This window comes from Xiphophorus hellerii, chromosome 6 (genome assembly GCF_003331165.1).
Source record: "Xiphophorus hellerii strain 12219 chromosome 6, Xiphophorus_hellerii-4.1, whole genome shotgun sequence".
Lineage (NCBI taxonomy): Eukaryota > Metazoa > Chordata > Actinopteri > Cyprinodontiformes > Poeciliidae > Xiphophorus > Xiphophorus hellerii.
Genome location: NC_045677.1, coordinates 20,395,450 through 20,418,813, shown reverse-complemented (window position 1 = coordinate 20,418,813; position 23,364 = coordinate 20,395,450). Strand labels below are relative to the sequence as shown.

The 23,364-nt window shown below is 36.7% G+C and overlaps 1 protein-coding gene across 1 annotated transcript in view; it reads right to left on the bottom strand.

Annotated features, from left to right (window-relative positions):
• Window positions 1–23,364, bottom strand: part of LOC116721529 (collectin-12-like) — a 43,628-nt gene that overhangs the window by 5,622 nt on the left and 14,642 nt on the right. Inside the window, 15 exon segments of the mRNA XM_032565314.1 lie at window positions 1,099–1,193; window positions 1,431–1,623; window positions 1,791–1,881; window positions 2,016–2,162; window positions 2,275–2,370; window positions 3,575–3,650; window positions 3,982–4,066; window positions 5,834–5,929; window positions 9,757–9,821; window positions 9,906–10,012; window positions 10,099–10,241; window positions 10,636–11,196; window positions 11,513–12,556; window positions 13,792–13,878; window positions 16,497–16,619. Of these exon segments, the coding sequence (XP_032421205.1) occupies window positions 1,099–1,193; window positions 1,431–1,623; window positions 1,791–1,881; window positions 2,016–2,162; window positions 2,275–2,370; window positions 3,575–3,650; window positions 3,982–4,066; window positions 5,834–5,929; window positions 9,757–9,821; window positions 9,906–10,012; window positions 10,099–10,241; window positions 10,636–11,196; window positions 11,513–12,556; window positions 13,792–13,878; window positions 16,497–16,619 (3,009 nt within the window).

The following is a 23,364-nucleotide window of genomic DNA, read 5'->3' as shown; positions in this document are numbered from 1 at the left end:
CTTCTATACCAGTCTATACCAGCAACTGGTATAGACTGCCAGAGACTGGTATAGACTGCTAAAATTGGTCATTACTGCATTAAGGAGGATAAAGCAACAAAAAAAAAAAACCCCGCCTGTCAGCTGCTTATTACTAAAAACACAAAGAGTGATGGTGTGAAAACTAACAGCACGCCACGCATCACTCAAATCAAGGCACTGCTGTTTTAAAACTTGTCGGTATGTTTCAATAGCAAGTATTTTAAGCAGCTGACTGAAACATGGTTGCATAAAAAAAACTGAGATTTCTTCTTAAATCTACATCACAGAATGAAAACAATAAATTAATGTTATGGCTAACACTTAAAACTGCAATTGTAAGAAATGTTTCAGCTCAGCAGCAGCCAGAGTAGTTGCCAGTTCAAAATACCAGCATTTACATCACATCAAATGTTTTATTTCTAATTGTTGCATAAATACAACAGCTTTTTGTTCACCATACTGGTTAATGCTGTATGTGATTTTTTTTTTTTAAAAAAAAGGAACCAAAGTCAAAGACTAACAAGAGTAACTGAAACAAGTGACATTTTTCAATTCTACTATGCTATGTTATATGATCAACCTCCTTTCTGTAGGGTTGAGTCATACAATTTATCCTAGTAAGATTACAGCACAGTTTATTGAAATCATTTTAAGACAACGCACAAACAAAATCTGCTGACATTTTCACAGCAAATCAAGAATATAAACAACTCATGGAAAAGACACGGCAATGTTCTGAAGAAAACGAATGGAGAAGGAGAGAAGGTGTCAATTGTGCGAGCACACAAATGAATTGTACAATGAAGCTGTGTGCTAAGTGGGAACTGTAGCCAAAAGCTCTACACACTTTGTTTGTGACTACATGAACACATAGAGGGATGCTGTTTAATGCATGACTGGACCAACCATCAGGCACTGGAGTCTTATTTATTTATCTTATTTTAGTTGTTCACTTGTTTACAAGTAAAGTTTCTTTCACTCCAGGATCCATAAAGCTGTGTTACCATGACTGAATATAATGAATAGAAGAAGAATGAGTGATTTCTGAATAAATGCTTTGCTGATCTTAATACTCACTCATCTCAGGTTCTGCAGTGAGATCAGCGGTGACAAAGTTAGAAGGGAACAAGCCGATTCCCTGGTACGTTTCCCCTTTCCACCAGTTGGGGTCACTAAAAATATATCAACAACTATTTAAGGATCATGGCTACAAGAATCATGGTGAATGACCAGTTTATTTAAACAAAACAAAATAATAATAAAAAAAATATCTCCTTAGTTAGAATTTACATTGGCCTTTGAAGAGAAATTTCAATTTGTCAACTGTCTTGCACCACAAGACAAATAGAAAAAAAACCCTGTAACTTTAGAAATGTTAACTTTCAGACTATTTGTTGAATGAAGTTCACCTGTCGTCCAGGATGGTAATGATTTCTCCGGACTTAAAAGTGAGCTCGTTGTCTTCCGCAGCCTCGAAGTCGTAGATGGCGCGGACTTTTCTGCCGTCGGACTTGTGTGTAGAGAGAAGAGAAGTGCTCGGGTAAAGGCTCGACAGGGACGCCTGCGGTTGCTGTCGTTGCTCCTTTAGCGACAGCTCGATAGCTGCAGACAAAGAGAAAATGCACTTTGTGATTTTTAAATTCATTAGACTAAAGAAAATTTGCAAAGGTATGTATTTAATAAACATTTTTATATATTTGTGTTTATTTAAGATTTCCTGTGGTTTGATCATCAGCAGAAAAAGCTGTAATTCGCTGTGGCCATTTTACCTTTGGCCAGATCTTCTTCCTCTTTTTTGTTTGTGGTGGTGGAGGGATCCTTTGCCACCAACGCTGGACTTGCTTTTGCTTGCTCTGCAGCCTGGAAGAAGATAATCACACATCAGATGACTGAATCATTTTTTAGCATGCTAAATTGCACATTGGATCCACTGGTACTTAAGGCACTATGAAGACTAAATGTCACATGACTCAATGCACTGCCAGCAGACCGACCTGGGACCCCACAGCTGGGAAGGTGACCCCTTGCTCGCGTAGATTCTTGATCATCGCTGAGATCAGGCTGAGCTGCGGATCATTGCGGAAGTCCTCTGCCCACTCCACCATCAACGCCTTCAGCTTTTCACACACTTTCGGGTGACCCTAGGTGCAGCCAAATTAGAAAAAACCCCCCCAAAAAACATATACAAGAAATGACCACAAGTACACTATGTTTTTGACTTGACATTATGCAAAATTAAAATTGACCACACACCTTATTTAAGACGTTACTGACTTCACTGGCGAACTCTCTAGAACAAACCTCCAAGTGGAAGATTTTACCACAATTTGAAACACAAGCGCCGAGGAGCTGTGTGGACAACGACAACAGGAAGCAACGATCAAAGAGATGCAAATTTAAATTCAGACATGACTAAAATAAATCTTGTATTTCAGTGATTTCCAAATACACACAGAGGTTGGGCAAAAGGATCTTCTTTTTGAGGTCACAAGACTTTTGCACCATCTATCCATTTGTCACTATCTGTTTATCAATATTTGTCCTTAGCACATGTACAAATTAATAATGCAAAAAGAACTAAAAAGAAGTCTTTGCAGGAAAAGACCCCCTTTGAGGTCAAGAACAAACAAACATCCCTAAAAGGAAAAGCTTTTTGTTCCTTTGAGGTTTTAAAGAAACCCTTCCTGGAGCGATCTTCAGATGTTGCTTGTTTTTTATACTTCCTGACTTTTGCTTGATCAGGCTAATAAATAGCTGCTACATTTGAAGACATAGTATCATATTTTTACTTTTTATCTCAAAGCTATCCAATCAATTTTACAATCAAATGCTAATTCTATGCAAAGAGTATTTCTTTATAATATGCTGCAGAAATAATCCATGTTTCCTTCTGTAAATTCAAAAACTATCAATAAATGTGTGTGTACATAATGCCGGCGGGTGTCCATAAATGCCTATACCACAAGATGTTTTAGTTCCTTTTTCATTTTCCAGACAATTTCTTTTTTTTAAAATCTGTTCCAAGATTAATATTTCAGCAAAATGTCTGATGTTTAATTTTGCACCTCTTTTCTAGAGGTTTGGGGATGATCAGCAACTTCCAAAGAACACTTTGTTTTGGTTCCCATATATCTTTATATGAAATGTGTATGTTGACATTCTTCACTTGGCTTTATTTTACAAAGACGTTTCTCTTGCATACGGTGAAGAATCTGCATTAATCTGCTGCTTCATCACACTGCTTCGCAGGCCAATCTTGGAGCTTGTTGACAATCAGCAGTTTTTGAACTTTCAAGCATCATATCCAAATTAAATTTATTTGATTTTGCTTCCCATACATGAAAAATGTGGAGCTGAAATCTCCATATAGAAGAGCTCATTGCAGGACAATTATTTGTACAAAAACAAGGTTTTTCTTCAGTCTTGATGTAAGCAGCCTTAAATTCAAAGATGACAGGCTTTTTGCTAGAAAAGCAAACACCTATACCAGCATCCAGTTCCTTCCAGACTTAACTGTGTGCCAAACACTGCTGTTTGTTTACAGTCTACTTACAGTCAATGCCTGCATGGCTACGTGGGGATCCTTGTGGTTCACTCTTCTCATTATGGAGCGGAGACATTCTTTCGGCCTAAAAGACAAGAGCAGAACTCTGAAGAAATAAACAGAAAATTTACAGAAGTATTTACAACCCTTCAGCTTTTCTACATTTTGTCATGTCACAACCACAATCCACACCACACTTTTAAGAATTTCTTTGTAAATCCAAAAGCTTGTATTCACAATTATGTATTGTGTTTTTGTCTTTCACATAACATTTCAACAACATACATCAAAGTTTGTAGGTTTTCTGGTCATTAAATGTGTACTTCATCATAAAAACACTGCATGTGAGCTCAAAAAACGGTGAAAATGACAAAAAAATACATTTTTCTACTTCAAAATAAGGAGGATTAAGTTACCCAGTGCGGGACTGCCCTATCTTATCACATATGTCCAGAATGAGGCCCCAGTCCTCAGCTGTGTTCATCTCACTGGTTGCTTTCTCTGCAGGAAAGATACACAGCATGCAATACAGGCAGAAACCAAACAGATCACATCATTATTTTTGTAATATTTTATAGAGGAAGGTATGAAAGAGAGGCTTTGTTAAAAAAAAAAAATATATATATATATATAAATAAGATTTAAAAAAATTTATTTGCAAGAGGTGTGTCCAGTTTCTATTTATTTGCTCATACATTGGTGTAAACAAATTTCTGCTTCTAACTTGTCTGTGAACTAAACAAATGGGTGGATTGTCCAAAACTGCAAATGAGCATAATCATGAAATGGAAATCTAACGGCATAACAGAAAACATCGTCATGTCAGATACAACATATCAAATTCAGATTCTAACATAAAAATATATATCAAATGGATAATTAAAGGACTTTCATTCATTTGTTTTCAAAGTTTGTTAAGCCTCTTTATTCCTCTTTTTAAAACATCAGAAGAAATTTTAAAGTCTGCCACACGTATTTACATGTCAAAATATTTCATAATAAACTGGATCTTTGCATGTGTAGCAGGAGCTCGAGGCATTAGGTATATTATGTTTGCAGCAAGCCAGTATATTTTAAAAGAATGACGTTTTAACTTAAAGGGAGAAATAAAACTATTGCAATTAGTATTTGTTTTTCATTTTGGTTTCTTTTAAAAGAAGAAAATTAATTGATACCATTGGCAAGAACAGAATGATAATAAACATAAGTGTAGCTTCCTTCACAAAATTAAACATTTTGAAAAAGAAAATAATTAGTGTGAGTATCACAACGACTATATTCCAATTTATGTTTCTAATATGGCCCATATATTTAAACTGTTACATCAACAAGAGAGAGTAAAAGCAATTGACTGCATATATTTGTTACACATCTACCGCTCTATCAGGCTGATTAACTAGTCCTGACATAATGTCATCAACTATTCATTAAAACAGGGGTGTCAAACTCCAGTCCTCAACGGCCACTGTCCTGCAGTTCTTAGATGTGCCACAGGTACAAAACACTGGAATGAAATGGCTTAATTACCTCCTTCTCATGTAGATAAGTTCTCCAGAGCCTTGCTAATGACCTAATTATTCTATTCAGGTGTGGTGCAGCAGAGGCACATCTAAAAGTTGCAGGGCAGTGGCCCTCCAGGCACTGGAGTTTGACACCTGTGCCTTAAAACATAATCAAAGATAAGCATAAAATAATTAAAAAAAACACGACTATAATTTTAAATTATGTTATGACAAAAAGCAGGGATTCAATAATAATAATAATAAAAAAATCCTAATAGCAGTTTAGCCTAAACTGCTATTAAATGCTGGGTCAGATTACATATTAGCCCTATCTGTATGGTGCTGATTTTCCTGCTCACTGTTTATGCCAATGAAGTGGTTAACCACTCCACACAGAACAAAGAGAGCTGGAGAAATACAGCGTAACTTCATGGTTTCAGATAACACCACATCCTATTTCACTTCCACTTTTTGGTTAATGTCGGGCTGGTTAACCCACACGGTGGGATACAGATGATGAGGCAGGGAGCTCATTAGCTGCTGTAGTTAGCTGATGACTGCATCTGATCCCCACTTCTGTTTACAGTTACGCTATCACAACTTAAATAAGAAATATCTATCGTCGCATTTGTAATACTTTTATTTTATTTTTTTGCTAAACGAATGTAAGAAATTTTCTTTTAGAAACAGCAAATGATCTGAAAGGATGCGAAACCCCAAACAAAGCTGTTTGATCCCAGCTACTTATGTTAGCCTGATTACTCACCAACATCTTGGTCAAAGGGGTTGGTCGTGAAGAGAGGCATCGCTAGGGTGTTGACAACAAGATATTTCTCCTTCCTTTAAATATTGTTTTTTCCCCCTCCTCTTACTTCATCCACAATAAACACATAGTAACATCAACTACATAGATGTCAAATGGAGCTAGCTGATTCTTTTCTACACAGTCACTCCTTCTCTACAGACGGCAACAAGCGAGGCATGCTGGGTAAATGAAGCAGACAGTCTGGTAACGAATAAAACTGTGACACCGACAATAAATCCAGCTCTCAAAGTCAAACACTTATCAGTGTCTAAAGTCCCTTTAAACGAGAAAAAAAAAATAATCAGGAGATACAAATTTTCTTTGCTGTGGAAAAAAAAAAATATAGCATGTCATCGTCAGGTGACGTTGGTCACATGACGCTATGTCGTGTTTATGTTTAAATGAAACTGATTACAAATAATTTTACAGCAGTACGGATTATAGGTGCATTCTAAAACAAAATAAGTGAGTGTATGTCTATCAGATTGAAGAAAAAAAGCAAAAAAAAAATCACTAGTTATTTTACACAGCTGTTTAGAAAGGCATTTTTAAATACTCTATAAAGCTCACGTAGCCTATACTATAGTCAGTTTATTTGTTCGCATTGCTGTCGTCTTGTGAATAATTATTTTATCAGGATAAAACACAAGCTACGGTAAATATGCCCTTGTGTGCCCAAATGATCAAAATGACGTCTTTGTTTTCATTCATTAATCTTTTTCTTTGTATTTACATTAATTACATTTTAAATTATGTTTATTTTATTTTCTCTTTAATATAAACATATGTTTATATTAAACATATGTTTACAGTAATTAAAGTCCTCCTTTAAATTGTGTTTATTGCACAGCTGAAGTCATTGAGAGGCATTTCAGAAATAGACTTAGAAGACATTTTTGAAGGTAAACAGAGAAGAGTGCAATGGCCAGATTTTATTGTCAAATATCTCCGAAGATCATTTCAAGCCACAATGCTGAAAAAATCCATTTGGTCTGTTTGATGTATTCCAATAAGATGATGATTATTGTATTGTCTTCAGAACTGCTACCTCTCCTGCTAGTGTGCTCACAAATTAACCAGATGGAAATCTTACACAGGGATAAACAGATTTCAAGTTAAAACTCTAAAGACACATTAGGTCAAACTTAGCAAAAGCGCTGCCACCTATTGTTTCTGTGCTGTTTATTGAGGTGGTAGTAAGAAGGTGAGGTTTTGTCCTGTAACAAGTGGGTACCAGTTCAAACCTTACACTGTCCATCTCAGTCATCATGTCATAGGGCAAGATTCTCCACCATCGTGTCTACTGGTGGTGGTCAGAAGGTCTGGTGGAACCGATGGTATGGCAGCTCTGCTTCTGTCAGTCTACCCCAGGGCACCTGTGGCGTATGTAGCTTATCAGGGTGTGACTGTGTGTATGAATGGGTGAATGACTGTGTAAACCCCTTTGGAGTCCTCTGACTTGATAAGATACAATACTGATGCAAGCCATATGGTTGCTGTCATCATTTGCTCCAGTTTCACCATGATTAGAAATATCTGTTCTGGTTTGGGGGTGATACGGTTGGGAGTCTAAATCTGGCTCAGAATTGTAAGGTTTAACCCCTAGCAACTGAAGTGGATAAGAGGTTTGATAAAAGTCTGTCAAAAGTAATTTGTCAATGAGATGCTGTGGTGGTACAGGGTTTAAGCACAACCCAGATAAGGAGGGCTTAAGTGTTCAGTGACCTTTTAGTTTCCACAAAGAACTGTTTCAGTATCCCATGGAGCTTCAGGGTGAGTTGTGCCCTGTGAGTTGTGCCAGATGGTATTGAGTATGCTAGCTGCCATCCACAGTACAAATATGCTTAAGTGTCAGGTTTATTGGTCACACCAAACTGTCCTGTGATGGCCTAGCCACTTGTCGTAACAATAGCATATGTACCAGCCTCCCAGCAGTCCAATAAGGATGAGTGGTTATAGACAATGGATGACTGTATGAATGGAGAAGTAAGTGTCTGAAAGGCCTGACAACTGTGAGTTCTGATACCTCAGATTCAAATGGTCAAGATTGGGTTTGTGAAAAATAAGACACTAGTCTAGGCAATATCATTTCATATAAACCTAATTAAAAAAAAAAAAAGCAAAACTCAGTCATTCAAAACAGAGCATCTTTATTGTTTTATTGCCGTAAGTGTCTTGGTTGATCATTATTAGCTTGGTGAATTAAAAGAGGGACCATCAAGCATCAAAACAGACTACAAACCACAACTTAATAAGTAATACATGGTACAGTAAAGATACCTTTAACATCAGTGAGTGGCATTGCAAACATTTGTTTCCATACTGTATTTGACATATTGGATAACTCTCTTTATACTGGTCTAAACTGAATTTACATGTTTTAAGAGCTATGAAATCGCTGACAGGTAAGATTCTAAGTAATGTCAACCCTAAAACAGCAAAACTGCTCTGTGCTCATAATAATATTTATGATTGGAACCTAGTAGTTTATGAACAGTGACATTTACTTGCATTTTACTTATTTTCCCATACAATATTGGATTGGTTTAGTGAGTAAATGTGAGTGCTTTGCACTGCAAGATTTTATAAGGTACATCATCTTATAAAAAGCTCAGAATCTATGAAATATTACAAAATAAAAACAGTTTTCACCTTTTCACTCTCCAAAATATGACAAAAAACCTTTTTTGTATTAAAGATTTCCAAGTATAAAATCTGCAAAAGTGTTAAGCATAGTAATAATGCAAAATATCAAACAGTACCAAATTTTATAAAATACTATTTACAGATATACATGAATAGAACTGGCTGCACCAAATCCTAATTTGTTACAGCTTAAAGACATAACTACAATCTCATGATACTTCTGCACCAAATCTCAGCTGGTATTGTAGTGGAATATCTTTGCTCCTTCTTGGGTTCCACAATTTGTTTTAAAGTGCCTTGAAGAAACAACAGGCACTAAAAGTAATTATTTAGAATTGTCTTCTAGTCTCCATGATGCCTGACTGAGCCGGCTTTATCTTTCAGTCTTTAAGTTGAGCTCCTTCCTTCACATGATGTTTTTGCTGCACTCTCAGCTTCATGTATGGAGGAAGTAGTAGATGGGTGCTATAAAACTGGAACCACCACTATGAAGAGAAAAACATGACATGTAAAGCATATAATTAACATTTATTTATTTACTGAAAACAATGCTTTTAAAAGTATTTATACCCCTTAGACTTGATCACATTTGACACATTACAACCACAAACAAATGCTTTTGATTGGCCTACATGCAAAAGTCTGTGTTTAGAAAAAACAACCAGCACGTCACCATCAACCTTTCGTTACCCGTTGAGTGAATCATTTGGTGTTAGGATTGAGCTGTTAGGATGGCAGAGCCAAAGCTACAATAGATCAAAGAATGTTTTTGTGCTAATCCAGTCAATGTACAGACTTATTAAAATTACTACTTGAAAATTGTTACTGACAGACTCTCTTCATTCAGACTATATGAGCTTAGCTATTTTTGCAAAAAATAATAAACTGAAAACTGGGGGAGAGGGGGAACCTAGGAGTTTTATGTGAAAAATATTCTCCACTTCACAGGATGAAACACACTAACATACACTTAAGTTTTGGCTGTTGCATGACAAAACATGCAAAAGTTTAAGGGGTTTGAATACTTGTAAGAGGGAAGCAAATTCTTCTGCCTTGATGTTATGAGACAGAAAAGCATACTTTGAATGCCTTAGTTAAAATTTAAAAAAAGGTATAAACAATTTTGAGACACAGTATTAAGATTTTAAGTAAATACTGACACTCGGATGAACGTTCACATATGAACCCAATGCGGTCTGTGCAGTAGAAATCATTCCAGTTAGCATTATGGATAAGACCCGCACAATCCTCTCCATTTGCATGACCGTGAGTCCAGTTATCGGGCTGACCAGGTTTCCAGTTTCTGATAATGACAATGCAAATTTGTTAAACTTATTCATGCCAGTATGAAGAAATTCAAAAGGAAATTTATGAATTTATGACTCACGTAAAAATCGGTATGGTTCCATCCACCCACTTCCAGACATTTTCTTCTTCCTTGTCAGTAAGACCCAACCAGAAATAGTCCTTTGAAATGGCATTTCTTATGAATTGCTGGCGAAAAAATAAGAGAGAAATAAACATTTGATTATTATTTTAAATAATTGGTCTAATTATGTCAAATGTGATTTCATCTCTACCTGTTCTTCATTGTCATTGATTATGAGCATATGGGATGTTATGTTTTTACAGAACTTGTTTGCTTCATTAAAGTTGAGTCTCTGGGAACCAGAAGAAAAGTAGTAGCAGCTGTCCCCAAACTTTCTGAACTTTGGAGGACAACCTGGAAAACATAAATATAAATATTATCAAGTGAAATTAAAATATATGTGGATGCAAACTGTCTCTGTCTGGCAAAAATCTCATCTTTCTATTCTTAGACATTTTAGTTTTCTTGTAAAAACTAAAATGACTAAGTTTTTACAACAAAAATTTAGTCACTTTTTCAATAGAGTTTATTTTTTTGGAAAAATAAACTCTATTGATCACCCTTCACATTTGACTACGATGTCATTGATACATTTCCCAGTAAAAAGCATCAAAAAGAGCATGAAATTTTGACCAAACAGTAGACTGAATTACATTTTGAAGCAATATTTTCTGAAACATTTTTCAAAGATTCAAGGATTCTGTTTGGAAGTAGGTAAATTCAGGTTTTCAACTGACGTGTGACTCACCAGGTGTTGGGGTGGAAACAGCAGCTGGGGGCTGTTCCTGTGCAGAGTCTTTTGATTTCTCTGTTGGTACTGAGGCTAAAGTCGGTAGGGGAGGTTTGATGACTTGAGGGGCTCTGGTTGCTTTTATATTGACAGAAGACACAGGGCCAGGCAAGCCTGGAAGGCCTGGAGGACCAGCAGGGCCAATTGGGCCAACAGACCCACGAGGCCCCTCTAAGCCTGGAGGTCCTGCTGCTCCTTTAAGTCCCTGTGGCCCTTGTGGCCCTGGCAATCCAGGATTTCCATTGGCTCCAGGGTACCCATTTGCTCCAGGGTCACCTTTCTCACCAGGATTTCCAGGTCTGCCTCCAGAGCCTCTAGACCCTTTAGGTCCTGGAAGCCCCCGAGCACCAGTGGAACCTTTTGGACCTGTCGCACCTGCTAGTCCAGTAGGACCTCGGTCTCCTTTTGGTCCAACCAGGCCTGGAATTCCTTTGTCTCCTTTATCTCCCTTCTGTCCTGTCTGGCCCATCGGCCCTTGGGGACCTTTATCACCTCTGGAGCCTTTTGGACCTGGCGGACCTAAATCAATTAAAAAAAAACAACAAAAAAAACTTGTTTGTATTGGGGTTCTATTGGATCTTAATGAAGAAAAGTTAAATTGTATCTGTACAATTTATACTTCCATGTTTAATGACTTTTAGGGAGAAACAGCTGTGAACAGTTACATTTACACCATGAGGCAATATTGCAATCAGTTAAACGTGCTTTCTTTTTTGTCTACAAAAGTAATACCTAAATGTCACAATATCAATGTTGGTTGCCTATAACTAATGCACGATTATTCTAAAAGCAAAATATTTTCAAATAGATCATTAAAAATGTTGTTTGATCTTACCCTGCAGAATGGTGAAGTTTGTAATAAGCTGTGAGTGTTTGCTGTCTATCAGCTTCATCTCCTCCATCACATTGGACAGGTTGTTCACCTCTTGGTCCAACCTGGCTGCAAGCTCATCCTGCTGTGTGCGCAGATCTTTGCTGTTGGTGTTGGCCTCTTCCATGGTGGCATTCAAGTCTGCTAGCAGGTCCGTATGCCTCATCACTGTCTCAGCACAGGATCTCAGGCCGGACAGGTCAGAACTGATGACACCCAAGATCTGCGTGGCAAAGCTCATGTTTCCTGTCACACGGTCCATGGTGTTCTCATGCTTGTCCAATCGTACTTCCATCTCATCAAACTTTAATGAGGTGGCATTATCATTGTCTCTCTGGCGATCCATCATCTCACGCAAGCCTTGGTCATAACTCTCTGTGATGGCTGAGGTATTCTGGATTTGGATGGCCAAAGCATTAAGCTGGGTTCTCAAGTCATCCAGTGTGTCTCCATTGGAGCTGGCCAGGGCAGAATTATTTGCAGCCAAAACCTGAAGATTCTGGACCTTTTCTTTCAGCCACTGTGAGTCTGAACGCGTATGATTGGCTGTTTGCTGCAGAATCTGATAGTCATTCTTCAGTTTCTGCACCGCCTGACTAACATCTTCAACTGTCTTCTGTAGCGAGCCAAGCAAGTTGCGCTGCTGTCCTTGGGTGATATTAAGTGAATTGACATTCACTTGAGTCTCACTCTGCACTTTGACCTGCTCCTGGAGCTCAGACTGGAGTCGTGCAGTGTCTGCCTGGAGGTCGTCAATCATTCCACTGTAGGAAGCCAAGGATTGATTGATCCCACGCAGTGAGTCTGCGTTGCCATCCAGAACACTTTGAAGCGAGACATGGCCATTCTGCATATTGTCTCCTGTGACTAGCAGGTCTTCTAACATGTCTCTGTTGCTTGTTGCTCTACTGCTAATGTCTTTCAGTTGGTTTTGTAACACTTCCAGATCTGATTTGAAGGTATTGATTTCACTGGTGGCATTGAGGGACTTCTCTCCTGCTTGATCATCTGTAAAAAAAACCAAAAAAACAGCTAGCACTAGGTCAGAAACATTTAGAGATGTACAAATTAGTTTTTTCTGTTGAATGGTATTACTGCCACTGAGAAAAATGTGTTTCTGAACACTATCCAGTTATAGTAGGATAATTATGGAAACACCTTCATAGGACTCTAGATGCCACATGATATTAGGTCCAGGATTTACATGATTGCATCACATTAGTTGTCGTCTATGCATTCGTTCTACACCAATGGTGTCAAATGAGTCACACCATATCCATGTTGAATACATTTAAGGCGGTGAAGCAGAAGCCTCCCATAACTCTCCAGCTAGTCACAGAAAATCACCACATCTCAAGGACTGGACTGACTTTTCCTTCTGTGCAGTCCCATTCTTGTTTAGGATCCTTTTTGGAATATCCATAGTATTAATGATTTCATCCACAATATGCAGCAGCATCAGTATCTCTACATGTCTTCTTAGATCAAGTATGAAGTAAACCATGACCAGTTAATGTAAATTGTAATGTAATGCAAATTGTAGTCTTCATTATGAATGCAGCATACTACCACAAACACCTAGAGGAAATTACATGTATTTGAATATTGTACAAATGTGCAATTATATTGTACATTTGTACAATATATTACATTGTATTATATTGTACATTTGTACAATATAATGGAAACACCTTCATAGGTAGAGATAGTGTCAAAAAACTTATTTTCTAACAGCAATATGCTTTCATTTTTTTAACCAATACAACTTTTTTCCTTTAATCTCACACTTGACAATTTCAATTTGAACTGACTATGATGTTATATTATGAGGATTGCAACAAATAAAAGAGGAAACATTTGGTGTAAGTGCTTTGACCAAGGTTGTAGTTTGAAAAAATGAAGGAGCAAGATTATCCCAATGCATTACACCATGGGTGCCAAACCTGAAATAGTTTTTTTTTTTCCATTAAAGAACAAAAAATGTGTATGAAATTATATGTTTTAGGTTGATGTGATTATAGACCAAAATTGCTTCAGTTCTTTGCTTTGATGGATTAATGAATGTAATAATAATAATAAAAAAATAATAAATAAAAATAAAAATAATAATTGTAATCTGGTGACCAAGGGGAAAATTGGCTTATTCCGATCTCTGATCAGGTGATTGGTGTACTTCCATAAATATTATGTCAGACTCAATATCAGGTTCAATTATTGTATGATAAAGCTCCAAACAGTCTTACCTAGTTTCTTTAAGTCTGTTTCGACAGCATTGATCTTGCCTCCATAATTCTGCATGCCCTCTGTGACATTGTCCATCCTTTGGACAACTAGAAAAAGGGCAAAGAAGAGATTGATTGGAAGAGATATGTAGAGAGAATATCACTTTTTTAAATATGAAAGTGTTAGAAGGTAAGCAGCAAAAAGCATTAGTTTAGTTTTTGTTTTATAAACATGACATTAATTTAATTAAACCAGCAGAGGGAGCTGCTGTATTCTTCCTTCCACTGCAGCAAGTAACCAGGCAACTGAAACTGTTGACTTGCCAAAGCTAGAGGCTGAGATGTTCAAAAATTCCACTTCACAAGAATAAATATGAAAAACAGCTTAAATTACACATCACCACACGCTAAGTCCAACTGTAATTTATCTTCCCCTCTTCTCCGCAACTAAAGTTCATCTCTCATTTGTGTTTTATTTTTTTGCCAGTAGGTGGGTGTCTCAGAACTCAACTGGAAAGCATCCCAAGCGTTTACTGTTATCATTCCAGGAGTGACAAAAACACAAAGCAAAAACATACACTTAGGCCAAACATAACAAAGTCACAGTTTGAAATACCTCTTGGCTCAACGCTGAGAGACTGAGTTGTATCTTTTTCTACATCTCTCTAAAGTCTGTCCAAATCAATCTAATTCTTCAATGTATATTCAGCAGTGGCAGTGGGTTTCAAAATGTTTAAAAAACCCTAAAGTATTCTGTCATATTGCTACCAAAGTTTAAATCTGATTCTCATTTTATTTTAATGCAAACTGTATAAAACAAAGTGAGACATTGTGTGTCTGGGTTCAGTCAAAGCATGAATGATTAAATTAAAGTCATTAATGCATTAAATGAACATTTTCATAAAAAGTCGGAGAAAGGGTCAAAGCCACTGCCTGTCAGCTGGCTGAAAGAAGAATTAAAACTACAGTTGACGAGATGCAAGTGACCTGTCTATGAAGCAACCTATTCCTGATTGATTTGCTTATCCAATAACCCAACCAGCTAGTATCAGTTTGTGTCAGTATCAGTTTCAATATTTGTTCTATTTTAAGGTACAAATTGTAACATTTTGGACAGCAAGCAGCTGAAGAAACAAATATTTAAAATTTTAGATAACACATAATTTTAAATATTTTAGTTACATTTCCTGTAAATGCTGTGAGAGCTGTGTATTTATTTTAAACATTATCTCAGCGAAAGAACCCTATACCAGACCTTGCCTAATTTATATCCCACTCCTCTTCTATGATTCAATAATTAATATTGAATCATAGAATATGATTCAATACTCTGTATTGAAAAAGCAAAGCAATTTTTTTCCAATGATGATTGAAAATGGTGAAAAAATGGTGAAACTATTTTTGTATGAAAATGTCTATTGATGTCCAACTGGGCTTGCAAAGTTGTTAGCATTGATCAAATTGGCAAACTATTGTTCAACATTTTCATTTCTGGACAGACCTAATCAACTAACATAGAGTACTCTTCACCATAATTTCTTAAACTAAATAAGATGTCTATTAACCTTCAGTGTTTGAAGGACTGAGGCTGAAGTGAAGCTTACTTTGGCATTAAAGAGCATTTGAAGAAAGTTTGCTAACCTAACTTGCTGGAGCTGGTGCAGACACTTTGTGACACAGCAGGTAGCAAAAACACATCTCCAACAGGGTGAAGTATTCAAATGTTGACATTAGGCTCAGTACACAGAGAAGACCAAAGAAAAGGAGAATACAGCTTGCAATGGTTTTCTTCAAAGTTCAGCTGTTTTTGACACTTGTGAATGAACTTGTAGTTCACGAGACAACAAATTGGTCCCGAGTAATAAAATTTTTCTTTGGGTTGTTAAGCTGTAGTAGTCACTGCCTGGTCATCTGGTACACATTAGAGGCAAACCATCAAAATAGCATGGGCTCCAAGCCAACCCACCCATAAAGCTGGAAACCTACAACAATTCTGACAACTTAAAAGGCAGCAGTTAGCGTTAGATCTCAACTTGTAGACGAAGGCATTTCGTACTGCCAAAGAGAGCTTTGCAGTGCATTTGGACAAGGTAATACTTTAGAAAATTTTGCTCAGATGTTTTGACAGGTATACAGTACAGTTCTGGATATTGGACAGTTCTCACTCTGCATTCTCTTCTGACAATGCTTTGAGGTACTGGAATGTATCTCTGTTTTTATTTAATGTCTTCTAAAACATTAAATAAAACATCTCCAAACACTAAAACGCTTTGCAATGAGGTCACTGTCATACACAGGGTTTTCAAGTCATGACTAATCTTTAAACAAAATCATACCAGTGAAGAAAAATGTGTCACAAAGGCCTGTTTTAATCAGTAAATGTTTCTCTGAACTGTCTTATTTTGCTGATGGGACTGAAATAATCTGAAATTCTGGATTAACTCAAATTGCTTTGTGAAATTCCCTGATCTGCAAAACACCAATTTTACCAGCAGAATTTATTAAAAGGTTTCCAGAGGAGTCTGAATGTGTCTTTGTAGATTTGTCACAGTGTGATATACTGTGAAAATTCCAGTAAATGAATGCGGGTGGTAAATCTTTTTTTTAGAAAAGGTAAATAAAAAAATAACACTTTTTATGTGTCTTTCAGAAAGTGTACAAGATCTGTAACACGTAATATAATGTTAGTTTACAGAGTGTAACAGTTAACTTCCTTTTTAACTTACCTTTGTACCCAAGGACAGTCACTGCTATAGTGAGCAGCGCGCAGAGCACATAGAGGAGAGCGATGGCTGCCCTTAGTGCCCAGTCATTTTTACACTTTGTGCACTCAGTACCCTCCTGAATTCCTGCAAGACATAACAGGATATGTGTTACTAATCTGTCTACAGAATGCAGTAAGTCAGCTTAGTCATATTCATGAATAACAATGAGGGCCAACTATTACTACGTAGCCAAAGACGGGAGGCAAAATAAAACTAAACAAGCCAAGAAAAAGTGAATGCACTCAGTGTTTTGTTTTCTTTTCATAACTAAGTTAAATCCAACATGTCAACACTGGGACACCCTGTACTTTTTGTCAGCCAAGGCTGAATTGAAAACATTTGGACGCGTGAGGAGACAACACAACTCACAATGAAACTGCAAACACTGTCCATGTGCTAACCATACCACAACACCGCATTCCTTACCGCCAGCCGATCTACAGCAAGATGACAGAGAAACTTTTTATAATTCATCTCCCAGATGTTCACTGAAACATTTTAATAATCCTCTGAAACAATGATTCAATGATAAACATTAAGCAGGATGTTTACTTTAGTTCAATAGAACTGACCAAGTTACTTCCAGCAAGCAGAGCAGGAGAACAGCTGGCTGAGACAGTAATGGGTATTATGGGAATTGAAACCTACTGAAACTTAATGAACTTTAAATGAAGATATGGCAGTTTATGTGTTTCAATATGGTGGAAAAATAAAGTGTTTAAAAAATATTTTAGACATTTGGACATTATACATGAAAGAACATTAAAGTATTCAATGTGATTTCTTGGTTTTCCATTAATACATTTGACAAAACTGCAAAGTTTTTTCCCCTTTGTCATAATGGGGAAAAAATCATAATGGGGCACTTATGATTAGTGCCCCATTATGAAATAAGTCCATGGACTGATTGACTTACATGTAAGCATTTTGAGGTTGACAGTTAAGGGGTTAAAACAATATTCGGTATACATATCTGTAGCATCATAAAATGTTGAAAATGTGAAGCACTGAATTCTTTCCAGATGCACTGTGCCTTAAATGTATTTTATTGGGATTTTACACAAAGGGTTTTCAGTTTTACTACAAAGTATTTGCATTCAGCCCAACTAATCAATAGTTTGTAAAACTAACTTTTGGTACAACTTCAGCTACAGGTCTTATGTGGTATGTCTCTACAACCTTTGACCATTCAAGGAATGAACATTTTGTCCATTGTTATTTGCTCCAGCTCAGTTAAATTCTCAGTAAGATTTGGGCCATGATTTTAACTTAGCCATACAAGCAAATTAATATCCTTTAATCTAAACAATCTCACTATGGCCCTGGCTGTGTATACAGGCTCACTGTCGAACTGGAATTCTGACATCCACTCCAGTCTCAAGTCTTTTAAAGAAAAGCATCACCATTCTATGTCCACCAACATCCATCATCATGGGGATGATTTGTTCAGGATGTGTTAGTTATGCTCCTCATTCTACCTGTACAGCAAGGCAGGGAGCAAAAACGTAACTAAGTCATGTAGATGACACATAACCACATGTGTAAGACAGTGATCTGGTCAGAGGAGACCAAGACTGCTCTACATTTGAAATGCTATATCATATCCTCAGGTAACTTTATCCTTTCACACACAGCAACTTGCTCTGTCTCTTTAAGTCATGTCAGCCATGATGAAACTGCAACCAAGAGGCTCTATCCTTCCCAGAGATGGGTTGGGCAGGACCGCAAGAGGAGTACTGGGGTTTAGCCTATCAGTTTTGGACCCACACATCTGTACAAACATCTCTTCTGACCACCTCAAGGGACCCATTTATGGACCAAACTTGAATACGTAGGTCTGTATGATTTGTACTAAGAGCTACATGATGGGGGCGAATGCAGAGAGCTTGATCAGAGAAACCTCCCTCTGTTCCTTACCACATGCTGATGAAAGTACAACAAAACACCATGTAAACAGGCGGCTAGACGGCTGCAGGTCATGGGTCAAGAACAAGGGAGGGAATAGTTTTTTTTTGTCTCTCTTGATTAGACTTTGAACCACAGTTGGAGAACTTTTGTGTTTATCCTAATAGGTGGGTCACTTAATTTCAAATACTACCTACCAATCAAATCAGTTATTCCTCTCATATTTCATTTTCACTTATATAACTCCTACATATGCACAACTTCAAGGTATGATGCACTGTCATAAAAATACTTGATCAAACTGTGTAAAATTCTAAACTTGGTGGATTTCTTTATGACTGCAATATTATTTTTGACAACATTTCTCAAAAAAAAGTTGCACAACATGGAAAATTCAGATATCTCTCTTTTCACATCGACTCCAAGTTTAAATATATAAAAAGAATCCCTAGTGAGGTTAGTTTATAGTTTTTTAAAATAAAAATCTAGAATACTGCAGATAATGCATACTGTAGCAAAGGTCAATCACCTTTGGGAATAGAATGGATGTTCAACTTAATTGTCCTCCATAAAAACAGGTGTGTTTCTGTGTTGCTCTTATTTATGCACATACACTTGTGAACATATCCGCTGATTGCACATAGATACAAACACCTCCAAATATGCATGCATATTGTATGTCTAACATAAAGACCACTGAGGCATATGTATAAATAAAATTATATGTATCCCCAGATAAAAAACATTTATAGTAATATACACATGCACATACAGACATATTCAAACTCATAAAACAAAGCATGTTGCTCTAACATTTGTTATACACACCATCAAAATTTAATGCACATTGCGTTATCAAAGTTGGCAGAGACAGGATAAAAAACAGACTGAAACTGACCATGTTCTCCCCTCAGCAACACGTCAAGCAAGATGAAAGCAATGAAAATTCAGTCTGAAGAGTCTAGTTTTGACTCTTTCCAAAGGTGGAACATTTTCCATTCCTGTGCCTGTCTAACTTTTCAGCTTGCATCCAAAGGTTTTTGCTTAAAAAAATACAGTTCTGTCTCATATGGTGAACAGACTAAAGATGGTGAGTAAAGGTTTCCAGTGAAGGTGCAATGCTTTATTACTCTGGTTTCAGTAAAAAAACTTCGAGGTTCCTTGGAAGAAATCTTTTTAAAGGCCAAAAACTGTATATATTTGGGGATACTGAGGTTTTTGTCACGTGAAATCGTATAAAATAACAACTTAGAGCTAATTGAAATGTGTTATGCTAGGATAAACAAAATCTTTCAACACCAAATTTGAAAGAAATATTAAACAAAGTGTTAAACTACTTGGTTTTTATTTTTGCATGTGTTTTATGTCCTCTGTGTATGCTGTGTTTTCAGATTTTTCCATTCCAGCCACCTGTGAGATTTAATGTGAGTCAGCAAGTTTCTTATGTTTCATAGTACGACTGTTCCTTCTTACTTTCTGAACATAAACTATCACAGTACATAAACACGCTGACACATGCATCCCACAGACTGCAAGAGAACACACGGCCTGGTGCAGAGCACAGGAGGGCTGAGCCTGTTGAGAGTTAAGAACCTGGACAGCAGCCAGGACGTCCCAATCAACAGGCTGGACCGGAGCCAAATAATTTCCAACAAGTGAATAAATGCCAGAAAAGCTTAGAAGAATCCAACTGCTAAACTATGACTGATGTTTCAGGCTTGAAGTAAGACATTGTCTGTATTTATATTAATAATCTCAACATTTTAACTTAAAGTTATGAAAAGTATGCACTTGTGCTTTAGGACCTAGACTAATACACATGGACAACAGAACCGTTTCCTGCAGCTTTTTCCTGTCAAATGCCAATGAGGCTGGCACTTTTTTTCTAAAATTTTTAACATCTACAATTTGTACAACTGCTTCATGGGTATAAACATGAGGAAATGAAGGTGATTAGGTCTTGTGATGTTTTTAAGTATTTGTGTTGTTTTTGATATGCTACTGTTCATGTATGCTGGAGACTGATGGCATGAAGTTCAAAGTGTCCTGCACCATTGTGACTAGGTATGGCAGCTTTCCATGCTTGAATTTTTCATAATAAAGGATCCAGTAGAAATCTGGGAATACATTTCTAATGTTCCTTATATGTCATAGTGTATGCTATTTATGAAAATTTTTGATGTATAGACACAATCTAAGATTTTTGCAACCATGAATAGTTTCAAGGACATAAGTACCGTAGGTTTAGAGGATCGGTTTCACCACAACTTCACGGTAAAAATAGAGGAGACGAAGATGAAACAGAAAAACAGTAAATGGACGTCAGTTTCCTTTAACTTTACTTACTAGCTTCTGTGAAACTATCTGTGAAACTTTGTACTATGACTAAAAAAAACAACAAACCACACTAACCCACCATTTCCAAGTACCTGCCATTAGACTAGCATGCACACACCATCTCACTCCAGGCTGGCAGTGGAAATTTCCATAGCAACACAAAGAAAGCTTGTACAGGCTTGAGTCTTTTTTGTGTGAAGAGCCTTTGTGCAGAGTGTTAATACTGTGTCATATTCAGAAAATGGGTGGCTACCACAAAATTCCTTTGACTTCACCACCTTCTACTTGGGGTTGTCGGAAAGCTAAAAATGTTAACAATTAAAATACCAGTAGTAATATAAACTGACCTCAAGTGACAATCACAACATAGAAAACTTATTTTTTTGTCTCACATTGCATGAAGGAAGAGACATACAGTATGTCTTTAAAGTAGTTAAGTTGTGTAATGTTAATTCTGCACCTAAAATCTACAATCAGAAATCCCAATAACAATTTATTCACACATTGTGGTTAAAGATACACATTTACAGATACAAAAAGGTTTGGTTTAATCCAAAGATTTTAATTAAAAACCTATCATTTCAAAGAGACAAGTTATCTGCAGTGGAAATTTGAGACAAAGCTATACAGGAAAATGATAACTCTATCATGTAATGAAAAAGTGCCATTGGATGGTGACCAGAGCCAGGCTGTTAGCCAGTAGATTGGAAAATTCATGCATACAGGGCTCCTTTTAATGTGAAGAGCCTTTCTCTACTGTGTGGTTAATGGCTCAGCGGGGATCAAGAATGTCTGCCAACTGGATAGTTGTCTGTTCAATACTGTGCTTCAACAAGCACAAGTGTCCTTGGGCAAAACGCTTATAGAACCGATCTGCAAATTGGTGTTTATGTGAATTTGGCTTGCAGTGTGAAAGTGTTTTAGTCGGTTGTTAAGACAAAGCAAGAAGTATTCAGATTTAGACAATTTAGCATTTAAAAGTACAACAACATGTAATTACCTCTGCAGTCATTCAAGATGGCTGTGGGACAATTTTTATCCTGATTATTTTCCTAACCTGCATCCATTTTATACCCAGAAACCAATCTTTTCTTCTGAGTTGTACTCCACCGTAACACATCAGATTTTAGACTTTTAAAAGATTATTGATTAAATAAGGAAATAAATTATCGCAAAGATGGTTAAACCTCTGAAATAATGGAATTAAATTTAAATGTGATACTTTTAAATACGATCAATTTATTGGTAAATAATTTTCTAAAGTTTTTAAATTACATTTCTGTTGATGCACAAATTACAAGATATGACCCATGATCATCATAATCCTGCTGGTAGATATAGTTTACCGAACATACATACCAATATTTTCTTTAGATGATAGCAAAGGTTTTTATTGATTGTTATCAAAAAAGGAAAAACACCAAACAAGGTATGCAAAAATCTAACATAATGTCAATATTAAATGTCCCGTGTGCCAGCAGCTCTGTCTCTCAACCAGAGATTGAGAATATTATGAAGAATGAAATACACTGGAGGCATGTAGCGTGCTTCTAACATGAGGTTTTCTTGCCACTTGCCAATAATAGACTCCAGTGACATATTCGGTCTTGGTACAATTCCCCAAGACTTTTCAAGATGAGAACTAATGAACATCCACCCTGCTCTGTGTTCAAATGTATTTTCTGCAAAATTCCCACTGACTAACCCTTAACTAAGTGGAGCTTTTTAGTAGTGTCACTACCTAAATTGGTGGCTTAGATGTGTAACACATGCAGATGGCCGCCTCTGTTCTTTCAAACAACAGAGACAAATTTCCAGAAGGCATTCTAAGGTCGTGACTTTTCAAATAGGACCTCTGTATACCTGAGATTTTCCTCCATGTTTGCACCTCCAACCCTTGCCTATGTTTAGTCTTTGTTGCAGAAAGCTATTGTTTCTAAAAACCCTTAGCCAACGGGAAGACTTTCAAAAATTCTGTGTGGACTGGATCATGTGTGGGCTCTATATCCAAAATTATATTCAAAAATTATAAAATAATAATAATAAAAAAAAAACGTAGATTTTTTATGGATTGTTTTTACAAAAAATGTGTCTCTTTGTCCTGACTTTGTACATGAAGCTTATAAATTGAGCAAGAAATATTAATGACTGAGAGAAAATATAAGAATTAAAAAAAAACCCAACAAAGTTTACATTTGTTTGGATTGAGTATTTTAACCTGCTTAGATAATACTAACAGTCTCCCTTTCAGGAATTTTGATGTAATAGTTGTCAACAGTCTTTGACTTGTGTTATTTCTCTCTTTTGGTTTTAATTAGGTAACAGGTGGTGCCATTCATTCATTTGTTGCAATCATGTTAAGCCCACAGCGATGCTTATTAAATACACTGAAGCTTTGGTGTCCTCCTCTGGCCATTACAGCTAGCATTCTCCAGCAGGAATGTTAACTGGAAAGCATGAGGGAAGCTACCACTGCAACAAATTACTACATTAGGTTGTCTAAATTGCTGAGTCAGTCATAGCACGTCTGGACTTTCTGGGTTTTTTTCCTATTCAGTCTTCACTAATAGGTTTATGATTCTTTAAA